The 15,620-nt window shown below is 47.1% G+C and overlaps 1 protein-coding gene across 7 annotated transcripts in view; it reads right to left on the reverse strand.

The window, feature by feature from the left end:
• Positions 1 to 14,587, reverse strand: part of Phrf1 (PHD and ring finger domains 1) — a 35,703-nt gene extending 21,116 nt beyond the window's left edge. For 2 of the 7 annotated variants that reach the window (XM_052195728.1, XM_052195693.1), the window contains exons 1-6: positions 14,221 to 14,587; positions 13,464 to 13,540; positions 11,459 to 11,574; positions 9,947 to 10,066; positions 4,739 to 4,944; positions 684 to 767 (exon numbers count right to left, since the gene is read on the reverse strand). In XM_052195728.1, the coding sequence (XP_052051688.1) occupies positions 684 to 767; positions 4,739 to 4,944; positions 9,947 to 10,066; positions 11,459 to 11,574; positions 13,464 to 13,477 (540 nt within the window). In that variant the 5' untranslated portion in view covers positions 13,478 to 13,540; positions 14,221 to 14,587. Of the gene's footprint in view, positions 1 to 683; positions 768 to 4,738; positions 4,945 to 9,946; positions 10,070 to 11,458; positions 11,575 to 13,463; positions 13,541 to 14,220 lie in introns of all 7 variants that reach the window. The other 5 variants (XM_052195713.1, XM_052195683.1, XM_052195720.1 and 2 more) reach the window with 3 other exon arrangements.
• Between the last annotated feature and the right edge of the window lie 1,033 nt (positions 14,588 to 15,620).

Here is a 15,620-nt window from a genome sequence, read left to right on the forward strand (position 1 = left end):
TGAATTCCTGCATTCTGGAAGCAAGAGGCAGGCGGATTTGTCTTTGTGAGTTCAGGGCCAGCCTGGTCTATATGATGAGTCCCTCTCTCAAACCAATACTCAGGGCTCAAGCTGTAGCTCTGGCTGTGCAGCTCGCCTAACATGCACAGGCCTGGAATGTGAGGGGAAGGAAGGAGGGAGGGACGGAAGGAAATGGGAGGGACGGATAAGAAAGCCAGAAGGAAAAAAGGAGGGAGTAAAGAAAGAAGGAAAGGATAGAGATGAGAACGGGGGATGGGGGGGACAGGGGACAATAAATAATAAGCAAAAACACCTTTCATTCCAGACCCAATAGAACTTTCCAAACTTCAGCTTGCATGGCCCTTTGTCCCACACTACTGCAACCTGCCACATGCCAAGACTGCAGTGCACAGGGAGACAGGCCAGAGAGACACTCTGGGCAAGAAGGGGTGAGGACAGCAGCTCAGGAAACCCCTAACATCTCCATGACTCCACACTCAATGCCCCAGAAAACGAGGACAGTCCTAGCCCTAGGCTTTGTGCGGGGTGAAAAGGATGTCTGCGTCACCCCCCTTTAAGTCTAACTGAGCTGACAACCACCTTACAAGGAAAGCAAGTCACCATTTTGCATCATGATCTTTCCTACAAAAATACACGTAGGGATAGGCAACATCTACACTTACCTTCTTTAAGATTTTACCATTAAACTGGGCTCGAATACAAATACATTTAAATATTGTTCGATCAACAGGACAGGAGTTGGCATTCTGTAAGAAATAAAGATTGGATCAGAATCCGGCATAATCTCCTTCATTACTCATCAATTACTTATTACAATCAACAATTTAAACTGAATGTGATAGCACCTGCTCACTATGCCAGCATTTGGGAGGCCAAGACAGAGTGATTGTGAATTTGAGGCCAGCCTGATCTACAGAGTATATCTGAAAAAACAAATTAAAAAAAGATATCTTCATTAGCCAGGGGGTAGTGGTATACACTTTTAATCACAGAGGCAAGTGGATCTCTTTTGAGTTCGAGGCCAGCCAGGTCTACAGAGACAGTTCCAGGACAGCCAGGGATACACACAGAAGAACCCTGTCCTGAAAAATAAAAAGTGATTTCTTTTACATTGAAATCTGTATCGATAGCCTTGGTCTTAGCTAAGGTCCTATGCTAAGTTGCTAGAACTAGGTGAAGAAGACCTGAAGTCACCATGTACTGAGGGAGGTCAACATGCTGGATGCATGCTCCCATACAGGCGTCGTTAGTGAAAAGGAAAAGGAGAGAAGGGAAGGAAAAGACTGAGTAGACGCATTTCAGCCTGTCTGCTGCTGTTCCAGATCTCCTTAGATGTCTGTGAACTGCTCGCAGCATCTTGAATATCTCTAGTACCTTTTCAGCATTTTTTTCAGTGTGTATGCTACATGTGATGCATGCTACAAAGATGTTTTGTCTGTTCAGCTCCAGTTGCCTTTCCTGAAGTATAGTGTATACAATAAAACATACCCTCTATAACTGTGTACACCACAAAATTCTGAGAAACGTATAAACTGAGGGCTACCCAGGTCTGCCACCTCTTTCATGTTCTGCCACTACAGTTATATGAGAATCAAGGCACTATATTTTCCCTGGTTTGTCTGACTCAATATTAATCTCCCTCTCTCTTTTTGGTGAAAGTGTCTGAGACGGGGTGTCATTCTGTAGTCCAGACAGGCCTAGAATTACTAGGTGTACTGCCTGGTTTTGTGTGTCAACTTGACACAGGCTGGAGTTATCACAGAGAAAGGAGCTTCAGTTGGGGAAGTGCCTCCATGAGATCCAGCTGTGGGGCATTTTCTCAATTAGTGATCAAGGGAGGAGGGCCCCTTGTGGGTGGTGCCATCCCTGGGCTGGTAGTCTTGGGTTCTATAAGAAAGCAAGCGAGCAAAACAGGGGAAGCAAGCCAGTAAGAATCATCCCTCCATAACTTTTGCATCAGCTCTTGCTTCCTGACCTGCTTTGAGTTCCAGTCCTGACTTCCTTTGGTGACAAACAGCAATGTAGAAATGTAAGCTGAATAAACCCTTTCCTCCCCAACTTGCTTCTTGGTCATGATGTTTGTGCAGGACTAGAAACCCTAAGGTACTAGGTAACCAAAGTCAGCTTCAAATCCATGGCAATCTTCCTAAATGCTAGGAATTACAGCTGTTCGTCACATGCCCAGCAACATTGAGTTTATTTATTTTTACTTATTTATTTATGGGTGGCAGGAAAGGATATGTGTGCCACAGCACAAGTAAAGAGACCAGAAACCAATGTGTTTTACTGTCTTCTCTCCTCACACCACCATGGGTTCTAGATGAACTCAAGTCCTCAAGCTTGGCTTCTAAGTGCACTCTCTGCTGGCCCGCCCAACCAAATGAGTGAGAGGCAGAGCAGAGGACATGTGGAAGGTCGTGCTATCCTATCAGGTGGCCGAGAGATCAAACTTACGCTGTCACACTTGATTCAAGACCCTTTACTGCTGAGCCATCTCCTTGACTCTGATTTTATTTTTTTTAACTTTTATGATTTATTTTTATTTTATGTACATTGGTGTTCACCTATATATGTTTGTGTGAGGGTGTCAGATCCCTGGAGCTGGAGTTATAGACGGTTTGTGAGCAGCCATGTGGGTACTGGGAACTAACTCAGGTCCTCTGAAAGATCAGCCAGTATTCTTAACTACTGAGCTATCTCTCCAGTGCCCCTGATTATTATTCATTTATCCATCTACCCATTCTTGGGTTTTTCTTTTTTTGGATCTTAGTTTTTTTTTCAAGACAGGGTTTCTCTGTATAGCTCTGGCTGTCCTGGAACTCACTTTGTAGACCAGGCTGGCCTCGAACTCAGAAATCCACCTGCCTCTGCCTCCTGGAGTGCTGGGATTACAGGCATGCACCACCACCACCCGGCTCATTCTTGGCTTTTTTGAAGAGGTTTCTCTGTGTAGTTCTGGCCATCTAAAACTGGCTCTGTAGACCAGGCTGGCTCAAACTCCCAAGTACAGGGATTAAAGGTATGTATTTTTACCACCCATCTCCCTGACTCATTTTTTTAAGTCTAGATTTTCCACCTTTATTAATCTAGTATCTAAATACCTCATGAAATTCAACGTCTAAACTGATCATGTGTTAAGAGTATTATTATTTTTTTTACTAATAAGCTTATTTTCAAATGCCTTCCCTTACCAATAAACATTATATACACAGCAAACAGACTGTCTTGCTCTTCAACTAATTAATTAAGATAGGTTCTAATTATATAGCCCTGGCTGGCCTGGAATTTATTATATAGACCAGGCTGGTCTTGAACTCAGACTTGCCTGTATTTCCCTTCTAAATGCTGGGATTACAGGCATGTGTCATCACATTCAACCTCTTGCTGTTCAGCTTAAAAAATGAAATAACTTAATCTGAATCTAATCGGCCAGACTCACAAAAGACCAAACAAAGAAGTTTTGACACAACACCACATAAGCTAACCTGGCAGAACTGTGGACACAGGAACGGCATGTGGCACCTCCATGCCACTTACAGTACGCTACAGAGACATGTCTAAGCTACTTGGGGAGAAGGAAGGGAATATCAGAGGCACAACTACTATAACCTTGCTGATATCTGCCAGGCAGTGGTGATGCACACCTTTAGTCCCAGCACTTGGGAGGCAGAAGCAGGCGGATTTCTGAGTTCAAGGCCAGCCTGATCTACAGAGTGAGTTCCAGGACAGCCAGGGCTACACAGAGAAACCCGTCTCGAAAAAACAAACAAAACAAAACAAAACAAAACAAAAAAAACCAACCAACCAACCAACCAACCAAACAAACAAACCAAAAAAACCCCTTGCTGAGATCTGTCACACACTGCCAGTATCATTGGGGACAGACAGAAAAGCCAGCAATGAGAACTCTTATTTTGACTTTTTTTTTACAGATGGGGATGGCTAAATGGATAAGAAAATTTAAGCCAGGCGGTGGTGGCGCACGCCTATAATCCCAGCACTCTGGAAGGCAGAGGCAGGCGGATTTCTGAGTTCGAGGCCAGCCTGGTCTACCAAGTGAGTTCCAGGACAGCCAGGGCTACACAGAGAAACCCTGTCTCGAGGGAAAAAAAAAATTATTATGCAAGCACAAGGACCCAAGCTCAGATCTGAACATCCACATAAAAACCTCGGCAAGATTATACATGCATCTCTTAATGCTAATGCCGTGGAGAATGAGAGAATTTCTTGGGCTTATTGGCTGCCTATCTAGCTGTAGCTTCAGTAAAAGATCTGTCTCAAAGGAATAATGCAGAAAGCGACAGAGCAGGATACCTGGCATCCTTTAGCCGCTACATGTAAAGACAGGCACACACCATCTACCTGTACGCACATAAAACTCTGCCAGTGAGTGAAGGATCAGGCCATTCTCCTGAAAGTTCACTGCAAGGTAGGCAGCATGATGCAAGCTTGTCTCTTCATTACTTGCCATCATAACTGAGTAATCACACTTAGACAGTTTCAGAATCCTCAGAGGTTGTTTCACACTATGTGAAGTTGCCTCAGGATTTGTGTCCTGATCCTCAGAAAAGCCAGAGCCATCCTCTCTCGCACAGACACATCCCCACAGTAAGCCTCCCCACAGTGCTAAGGTCCCAGGACTCAGCCCTCTGTTCAGTCTTGCTGCAAAGAAGCCCTAGTCATACCAGGGGGAGTAGCCCAGGAAAAGCCAACTCACCCTGGACCATTCGATGATGCAGTCCAGGCAGAAATAATGGGCACAGGTCTCTGGGGTGCCCACAGCCTGGTCTCTAAATGCATTGAGGCAAATGGGGCAGCTCTCTGCATCATCATCAGAATTTTGTGCGCTGCCAGCGTCAAGCTTCCCTTGGGTCTTCACTGCTGCCGTAGCCATTTCTACTCCATCTTCTGAATCTTCAGAACCTTGGATAAACAGAAATGTTAAACTTTTAGTACATACTGAAATGAGTGCTTCTCAAGGACCTTCCTTAAGCAGAGCCAGGATAGACTCAGGACACTGGCCTCTAGCCGGAATCCCAGCTCCTCCTGGGACGTGCCTCCTTACCTACCTGCAAGCGCACACTCACACAGTACACACTCTGAGGAGCTATGATCCTCCCCTGAAGCCTCTCCATTCATAGCTGCCCTGAGCTAAGGGGGCAGGGATACTTGGGTAAGTGATTAGATCCTCACACCTGAGCCTCCAAGAAAAAGACCATCCAAGAAGTTAGGCATCAAGTACCTCCACAGGCTTTAGAGATGGGGCTAATGACTAAACCACCAGGGGTTTGAGTATTTAGTTCCATGATAGAGCACTTGCTTAGCAAGTACAAAGCCTTAGGTTTAGTTTTCAGCTCTGGGGGCAGAGAGGATACACTCCATAAAATAATGACCACACCTCTAAGAATGCCCCCTTGGGACAACCCTTGCATAGCTGCACAAGTCTTTCAACCCAGTGACAACAAGTATCTGCCCTTAGATAAGACCTCGGTCCTGGGCATCTCTTCCTTCCTTGTGGAAGACACACAGAAGATTCCGAACTGGATTAGGTATCTAATCAATTTAGTCATTATGAAGCAAGGGCCAGATCAGGAGGAAAACATGAAGATGCATTTAGCAAACACTGCAGTTAGCAAACAACCTGCTATGAACTACTAAACACCTATCACAGGGACAGAAAAGCGGATCCTCACTGGGGCTCAGAATTTAGTTCTTTGTGGGTAGGACTAACGAAGGTACTAGGCTGTCCTTCTCCAGAGCCCTGCTGCCAACTCATAAAGTGGAACTATCCCTGGCTTCTCAATCCTACCACATGAACTTCTTTTAAAAGATTTTCAAAAACCAAACCAAACCAAACAAACAAAAAACCATTTATTTATTGAATAGAATGAGGGTCCGTTATGGAAATTGTTTCTCTTACCATGTGAATTTCAGGACTTGAGCTCAAGCTGCCAGGCTCGGTGGCAAACGCCCTTATTCACTTAGCAATCTTATCAGCTCCTATTGTTAATATTTCTCTGAGACAAGATCTCATGTAGCCCAAGCTGGCTATGTGGATGAATATGACCCTGAACTCCCCAACCCTTCTGCCTCTACACAGGTGAGCACTTCCAAAGCACAGAGGCGGATCTTGCTGGCGTAGAAGGACACAAACAGCTACTAACATGCACTCCCAAAGGAGGGGATAACACAGTAGCTAGGAATGCTCTGTTAACAACCGGCTAGAAAACGGAGCTTCATTCTCTCAAACCATGAGGAACCTGTCAACAGGCAAAGAGGGCTTGGAAGAAGACTGAAGCTTAGAAGGGGAACACAGCGTAACACTGTGAAGCCACTTGTGATACCTGAATAAGAGACCTACTCAGTTGAAGCTAGGTGGTGGTAGTGGCACATGTCTTTGATCACAGCACTTGAGAGGAAGAGGCAGGCTTATCTCTCTGAGCTCAAAGACAGTTTGGTCTACAAAGCGAGCTCAGGGAAATTCTATCTCAAAATAACAAGAAACAAAGCAAAACAACAACAAAAAATAAAGAGACCTAGTGGATCCATAGAAACAAGCAATAAACATACTGTTCCTAGCTCCTGAGTTTGTGGTCATCTGCTATACCATAAGAAAAAATTGATAGAAGAGATACTCAAAATTTTGAAAGATCATGACATCCACAGCAGAATAACAAATAACTAGCTTTCCCCTTCGAGTAAAGGCTCATGGCAGCAGAATCAGAGAAGCCAAATGGATCGCTTCTTCCCCTGCAACCTGAAGGTCGGGACCTGGCCATCCTGTTTTGCCTGACTGCCACAGTGGGTTCAGAGCAGTGCATTGGATGCCGAGAACAGCCCCAACTGACTTGAAGGTAGAGAAAAAGTGCGTAGAACCAGCTCAGGACCTGAGCACTTTCCCTCCCTGGACTCTCATTTGGCTTGCCAAATAATGTCCTTAAAATATGCTGTGGGGGGGGGGGGGGGGATGGCTCAGTGGTTAAGAGCACTGACTGCTCTTCTAGTGGTCCTGAGTTCAACTCCCAGCAACCACATGGTGGCTCACAACCATCTGTAATGGGATCTGACACCTTCTTCTGGTGTGTCTGAAGACAACTACAATGTACTCATATACATAAAATAAATAAATCTTTTTAAAAAATATACACTGTGGCTGAAAGACAACAGCTCTTGTATTGAATATTGTTCCCCAGTTGGTGAAATTGTTTGGGAAGGATCAGGATGTGTAGCCTCTTTGGAAAATATGTCACTAGGAGAAAGAACTTTGAAGTTTCAAAAGACCACTACCCAGTGCGTCTGTCTCATGGTTCTATTTCCAGATGTGTGCTCTCAGCTACTGCTCCAGTGACATGCCTGCCTTCCTACTGCCCTGCTCCCCACCTCCATGGTCACAGACTCTAATCCTCTGAACTGAAGCCTCAAACTCTTCTATAAATTGCCTTGGTCACAGAAACAGAAAAGTAACTGAGACAATATTCAAGGGAGGTGCTAACAAGTGCTAGTACCAACAAAGCAGTAGGTGGTTAGCCTAGAAATCAGGTGCATCTAAAGGCAAAGTTTCCAAGAATGCCAGGCCTTGCCGGGCGGTGGTGGCGCCGTGGTATCCACTGTGCATCCCAGATGGCTAACGAGATGCTGGCTACTCGCTCGTGTCTAGGGCTGGATCCTTCACAATGCTCATCTGAAGCTCGGAATCTCTCCATCATCTCTTCCTCACTAACTCTCTCTCCCCAGGCCAACCTCCACTAGTATATGGCTAGCTTCTGCCCAATAGGCTGTGGCTTAGATGTGTCTCTCTAAGAGCTCCTTACTTCCAGCTGTTAAAGTCCACCCCTACCCCCAATGTCACACTCTGAGCATCTATCTCTGATTGCCGCACTCAGCCGGTCTCTACCTTAGATAGTGAGTTCTGGAATACCAAGAATCCTGGCTGAATGGGTCTCACCTTCAATCTGATTCACAATCAGTTTCTGGCCATCTCAAGTCTCCAAACTTCAGGAAGGGATGCCAGAGCTACCCTACAGTCTCTGCCCCCAGCATCTGCAACTGCTCAACTCTGCTGAGAATAGGACAAGCCAACCTCAATGCTGGAAACAGGCAAAAGAGTCATGGCTGTGCCATTAATCCAGGACAGATGCATTCCCTAGTCAACACTCAGAATGATAAGAAAACCCAGGCATGGTGGGAACATGCTTCTAATCCTAGTGGTTTGGGAGGCTGAGACAGAAGGATTGCCAGGATTTTTTTTTTTAAAAGATTTATGTATTTATTATATATACAGCATTCTGCCTGTATGTATGCCACAAGCCAGAAGAGAGCACTAGATTTCATTATAGATGGTTATGAGCCACCATGTGGTTGCTGGGAATTGAACTCAGGACTTCTGAAAAAGCAGACAGTGCTCTCAGTCTCTGAGCCATCTCTCCAGCCTAGATTGCCAAGAATGTGAGTCTGACTATGGAGTAAATTTAAGGCTAGCTAGCTTTGGAAAACTGAACAGTCGGTATCAATACAAGATTACTTAACTCACAGTCAGTTCTACTCCTTCATGATGACTACTGTCCCAATTATAAGGGTTACCTCTCTAGAACACTCTCATTGACAGCCAAAGGCCTACCACCAGAAGGAAACCTGGGCCTGGCGGGGTGGTGCACGCCTGTAATCCCAGCATTTGGGAGGCAGAAACAGGAGGATTTCTGAGTTCGAGGCCAGCCTGATCTACATAGTGAGTTCCAGGACAGCCAAGACTACACAGAGAAACCCTGTCTCGAAAAACCAAAAACCAAAATCCAAAAAAAAAAAAAAAAAAAAGGAAACCTGAAGTTAATAGAAGCCTCAGTCCAACTAAGCCCTTTGCTTGTATACTGGCTAATTTCATGTCAATTTAAACAAGGTAGCCAGGCAGTGGTGGCACACACGCCTTTAATCCCAGCACTTGGGGAGGCAGAGGCAGGCGGATTTCTGAATTTGAGGCCAGCCTGGTCTACAGAGTGAATTTCAGGACAGGCAGGGCTATACAGAGAAACCCTGTCTCGGAAAAACCAAACCAAACCAAACCAAACAAACAAAAAAACAAAACACAAGCTAGATTCCCTTGGGAAGAGAGAATAACTGATGCTGTGGAAGGGCCCAGCTCAATGGTGACAGTGTCACCCTTGGCTGGTTGTCCCAGGCATTGTAAGAAAGTAGACTGAAGAAATCTAAGGAGCAAGCCAGTAAACAACACCCCTCCATGCCCTCTGCATCACTTCCTGTCTTGAGCTCCTGACCTTTCTACCTTAGATGATGAACCACAAGTAGGAAAATGAAATAAACTCTTTCCTCCCCATGTTGCTCGTGGTCAGGTTTTATCACATCAACAGAAACCCTAAGACAAGTGAGAAAGGTGGGTGGGGCCAAGCCAACCACACAGACCCCTCACAGACTACCTGCCCATAGGCCAGGATGGCCATCAAAGTTTTCCAAAGTAGAGGTATGTCATTCAAGCATTATTCTTTGCATGAATTTCAAGTTATAAACTTTCTCCAGTGCATAGAAACCGGGACTCTCTTAAGAACACCCCACAATGAGTTTGTTGAATAAGCAAAGAACTAGCTACCAGATGGGACTGACACCCTTTGTCCTAAAAAGGTCCAGGCCACATGCCTGCCGCTGGGCCAGGATGATGCTAGCAGTTGGCCCTAGTGAAATGAAAGAGGCTACCAAGACCTCCCTGCTTGTCCTCTTAGAGCTCCCATCTCCCCACATTCTCCCGCTGCATATGCTGCTCAATGCAAGACAGTTTCCCAGAAGAGATACCCACAGAATTCTATCACTAAACTTAACTTTAGAAACTAAAACCTCCATCAGAAGTCAGCTGTTGCTCCTGTGGCAGATGTCACACTAAGAGATTCCAGGCGGCTGGCTCAAACACCTACAGTCTTACCAGATCTATCTTCCAAGTCTTCCTCTTCAGACAGCCCCTCTGTTTCTTCCCCATCTGTGTCATCATCCTGCTCACTGCCTGTATCATCTTCAGAGTCTCCACTTTGGCCATTGCTGCTTTCTTCTAGATCACAAAAGCACAGGCACAAAAGGGCAGTGTCAAAGCAGAGAGCCAAAACCGCTCTAGGAAAATACAGGTATACCACCAGGCTACCACGGTGGCGGTGGGGATGGATGGGGGAGGGGGAGGGGTGGCTAGAGAGACAAAACGGGGAAAACAAGTCATCTTACTCTGTATTTATGTGGTTAGCATTAAAAATAAGACAAAGTGGCTTGAAATATAGCTCAGCTAGTAGAGTGTACATGCCTAGCATGTTCAAGCCCTGGGTTCGTATCCCCGCACCACACAAAACTAGGTAGAGTGGTGCACATCTGTAATCCCAGCATTTTGAGAGATGGAGGCAAAAGATCTGATGCTCAAGATCATCCTCAGCTGCACAGCAAATTAAAAGGCCATCCAGGGATACATGAAACCCAGTAAAAACCAGAAACAAATAAATAAAAACCACATAATCCCTTCATTCCGGAGGTTTAGTCAGGAGGACTACAGTTAGAAGTCCTCCTATGCTACACAGCAAGACCCTGTTTCAAAAACTAGAGCCCAACAGTGGAGTCTTACTAAGCATGCGCAAAGCTTTAGGTTCCATCCCTTCCTTTGCTTCTTTCTTTCTTTCTTTCTTTCTTTCTTTCTTTCTTTCTTTCTTTCTTTCTTTGTTTTCTTTCTTTCTTTGTTTTCTTTCTTTCTTTGTTTTCTTTCTTTCTTTGTTTTCTTTCTTTCTTTCTTCCTTCCTTCCTTCCTTCCTTTCTTTCTTTCTTTCTTTCTTTTTGAGACAGGGTTTCTCTGTGTAGCCTTGGCTGTCCGGGAACTCATCCAGTCCACCAGGCTGGCCTTGAACTCAGAAATTCGCCTGCCTCTGCCTCCCAAGTGCCGGGATTAAACTCTGCTCGGCTAAGTTCCATCCCTAATATTCCCTCCTCAAAAAAAGACCAAATACAATGACATGTGATTGTACTCTTGGCTACCAGCAATTTGAGAGGCTGAGTGTGGCCGATCACAGGAGTCAAGAAGTTCAAGGACAAGCCGGGCGGGTGGTGGCACACACCTGTGATCCCAGCACTCTGGTCTGAGTCCAGGACAGCTAGGACTACACAGAGAAACCCTGTCTTGAAAAAAAAAAAGCAAATCCAAAAAAAAAAAAAAAAAAAAAGTTCAAGGACAGTCTGAACCACACCATCTCAAAAACAAGACAATCCAAAAAAAAAAAAAATCAAGCAAAAAGACCGAATGCCAAATGCACTATACTTCTCTAACAATTTTACTTTTTTAAGGTTGAAAGTGAAAGCTGACATTTAAGCTCCCAAGAGAAGCTAAATAACCTGGAGAAAGTACCAGGTGCTATTCCTTTGCAGACACTGTGCCAGCAGTGGGGTGGGGTGGGGGTGGGGTTCTTACCAGCATCACTGGCTAGTTCTGAGGAGCCAACTGGTGGGGGTCCATCTGGCCCAGGGCTGTGAGCCACAAGCTCATCCAAGTTGTCGTCATCCATGGCTGCACATTGGAACTCACCTCTGAAAGAGACCAGAGCCAAATAACTCCAATCTTCCCTGGCTACAGAGCGCCTCTAGGGACCCTCCCTGGTGACCTAAGCACTGTCACACATGTAGAATCTGAGCTGTGAGACGCCATAAAGCCATGTGCAAATACAAAACATAAAACATATCTTCATAACAGACAGTGACTAGTTCCCAGAACCATTTGCAAAGCAGGATTTTAATGCCTGAGGACTAGCAATGTTTTCCCCCAAGCATTCCTGAAGAGTCCTAATACAAAACTGAACCAAAATAGACATCTGAGCTGAAATGGAGCAGCACTGTTCACCCGAGAGCCAGTCATCACAAGGACTCCAGTGGTGAGTCACCCATTTGCCTGTCACTAAGTGGGCATGTCACTCTTGGCCAACACTGGCCCACTGGCCTCTGCTTGGCTGGCCACCATTCGATTATAACCCTCAGATGAAGTTCCTTAGGCCTATGGCGTTCCTGCGGCCCAGGCTGAAAGGCAGAAGACACTGGGCTGTCCCTCTCCTGGCTTGTCAGCTGGGACATCTGCTAGTCCTCCTTTGCAAGTCACTGCAAGAACAATGTGGAATAGCTGTATAAAAGATTTCCTGTCTTGGGAGGCAGAGGCAGGTGGATTTCTGAGTTTGAGGCTAGCCTGGTCTACCGAGTGAGTTCCAGGACAACCAGGGCTACACAAACTGTCTCGAAAAACAAACAAAAAACAAAAAACAAAAAACAACAACAAAAATTCCTGTCTTTGAGGCTAGCCTGGTCTACAGAGCAAGTTCCAGGACAGCCAGGGCTACAAAGAGAAACCCCACCTCAAAAAACGAGAGAGAGAGAGAGAGAGAGAGAGAGAGAGAGAGAGAGAGAGAGAGAGAGAGAGAGAGAGAAAATATCACTAGACATGACCTTTTTTCTTTTTTTGGTTTTTTTTTTTTTTTGGATTTGGTTTTTTTGAGACAGGGTTTCTCTGTATAGCCCTGGCTGTCCTGGAGCTGACTCCGAAGACCAGGCTGGCCTCAAACTCAGAAATCCGCCTGCCTCTGCCTCCCAGAGTGCTGAGATTACAGGTGTGCACCACCACCGCACAGCTATGACCTTTTTTCTGTACCAAGCTCTCAAATAAGAACCTACTCATGTATGTGGACCTACTCCTCAGTGCCACTCAGCTTTTCCCAGTTACTTCCAGAGGAAGCACCTTTCACAGAAAATTCACTCAGAACTTACTAGCCTATCCTGTGGTACCATATGCTTCCCACCAAGCCTAATGTCCACAGTCAGAAAAAAACAAAACAATATAGAAAAAAACAGCATAAGAAAGTTGAAAGGTAGCCGGGCGGCGGCAGCGGCGCATGCCTGTAATCCCAGTACTTGGGAGGCAGAGGCAGGCGGATTTCTGAGTTCTAGACCAGCCTGGTCTACAGAGTGAGTTCCAGGACAGCCAGGGGTACAATGAGAAACCCTGACGGGAGGGGGGGGGGAAGGGGAAGAAGATCTGGGGCCCTACTCATATCCTAGATCCTTCAAAGTTACTAGTCTCCGTCAGCCTCAAGAACACACAGGCGATCCGCTCAAAGCCACAGGGAAGGGTGCAACCCTTCTCCAAGAGGTCAAAGGCCAGGTGACGAGCTGAAGTTCTCTGAACACTGAGGGCATAACTTAAGGAATGCCCATTGTCACATGTTGCTCCGGCCTGGGTACAGTTCTATCTGATGCTCTGTGAATTTGTTGGAAAGGAGTTCTGGCCACAGACTCCGGCTGAAACACCATCTCTGATATTAGAAAAAACAGACTGAGATAGACACAACTTTGGCCCATTCATGACGGGGACCTCGCTCCTGTGGGGTGACACAGAGAATGGTCCCAGTTTTCAGAAAAGAAGAGCTATAACTAACCCTGTGAACCTCATCACACAAGTCTTGGCATGTTGCCGTTTTCACTCAGCCTTCTTCCTGAAGGAGTATCGAGTGGTCTATGGAGAGAAGGAAGAAATGTTGAGCAGCAAGTCCATCCCAAACTCCAACCGTGCTTCCAACCAGTGGCCAAAATGACATTCACCACACACGCTCCTGTTTTCTGTTGCAGAGTACTCCTTTCGAGACACGATGGATGGGGCAACACGAGACTCAAATACAAGACAGAGGACATATGCTCGAAAGCAATGTTGGCTCTGCCACTCTGCAGCGATGTAACCTCGACAAGTGACTTCACCCCTCTGAACTATTTTGACTGCAAAGCTCCAACAGCGGTGCCTACTCGCGAATGCTATGAAGGCTCCTTGAACTAAGGAATACGATAATCGCGACACCAACCACAATTTGGACAAGTTCAGACGGTGCTGGCCAGGACGAGGGCCATCAGGACAGAAAACGAGGTAGCTAGGGGTCACATCTTTCTTATGCACCAGTCCAGGTTCCCGCACGCCCAGACAGGTGGCCAGCACCACGCCCATGGGCCTCCCGATCGCAGCCGGCCGTTCCGGGGCTCGGTTCGAGGCCTCAGCCACCCTCCCGTCCTCCGGACCGATCCACGGCTAGCGCGACGTAGGCCTAGCCGGCCCGGAAGGCCATAGACAAAGCGCACGGCTACCGTAGGTGGCCCGCGCGGCCGGACGCGACAGGGACACCGGGCCGGAGCGGCTAGGGCACGTACCCGGGAACCTCGCGCCTCCCGGACGCTCCTAGACGATCCTGCTCTGTTCGAACACTACCGCAAGTAGGCCGGTCAGCCGCCGTCGCCGCCGCCGTCGCCGCCGCGCGCTCCCCGACCCGGAAGTGCACCCACACTCTTCCGGAACTTTCCGCCCTGCCCGTTGGTGGAAACTACTAAGGCCAAAACGGGGAGGAACCCGCGGAGGAGAATGTTGAGACCTTAGAGCGTCCCTTCCTCTCAGAACACTGACTAGCCCTCCACGAGTGCTGCCAGAGGAGATCAGTGTCTTGCATGGCATGTGCTGTCCGTCCTCTCACCAGTGCACTACACCAGACTGTGGCCCTCGCCTCGGTGCAGTTGGTACAATCCGATTCCCCATCCGCCGCTGGATGAATGGGAGCGGCCCTAGAACCACGCCCCCGACCGTCTCCTCCCACAACTGTCCCGCCCTCCCCTGAGCGCCTCCTCCTGGCCGTAGGACTTAGCTGCAGCCGGCGGCTGCAGAAGTGCTAGACGGAAGGCTTCTGGATGTCCTCTGGGGCCTCCTGCTCCCTTCCAGGAGTATGCATGTTAATCATGATGGATCCTGTATATGCGGCCTCCTACGTTCGCTTCAACCCGGCGAGAGGAGGCACAGTAAATTGTGAACACTGTGAATAACTTAATTGTATAGCATAGATAATTAATAAAAGAAATGGAAGCCAGCGGTGGTGGCGCACTCCTGTAATCCCAGCACTCTGGGAGGCAGGGGCAGGTGGATTTCTGAGTTCAAGGCCAGCCTGGTCTACAGAGTGAGTTCCAGGACATCCAGGACTACACAGAGAAACCTTGTCTTGAAAAACCAAAAAAAAAAAAGGAAAAAAAGAAAAAGAAATGGAACTAGAGGTGCTGTGTAGCACAACACTTTCTTGCCTAGCATGCATAAGGCCCTGGTGAGAGGGGAGGCTTCTGGATGTCCCCCCTAATCTCAGAACTATGGGGCCTAATAGGATTAGGGGCAGAAATGCAAGAGGACTGGCCAGTGTCAATAAAGTGTTAAGGAGGACCATGGAACTCAGGGGGAAATTCAGACCAGAAGACTGAGAAGGACCTAGAGGCTGAGGGATTCAGCGGGCACTGAGGTACTGAACAGGTGGCAATACTGGCTCACTGGACTCAGCTGTCCATTTTGTGGCCCAGGGACCACTGTGGCTCAGAAGGGAAGGCCTTTGGTAGCAACAGAAGACAGAGTGCAGATTTACTGAAAAGGTGAAATGTGAGTGGGTAGGGAAGCGTGGAAAGAAAGAAAATGAAGATGAGAAGACAGGAGTCTGCTTAGAAGGGGGAAAGCTAGGGCTATCCCCAGAGAGCAGAGGATAAAAGGCTGCCTTGGAGATAAAAACGTGGTGGTAGTGGGGACC

The sequence above is a fragment of the Apodemus sylvaticus genome, chromosome 1, assembly GCF_947179515.1.
Source record: "Apodemus sylvaticus chromosome 1, mApoSyl1.1, whole genome shotgun sequence".
Classification (NCBI taxonomy): domain Eukaryota; kingdom Metazoa; phylum Chordata; class Mammalia; order Rodentia; family Muridae; genus Apodemus; species Apodemus sylvaticus.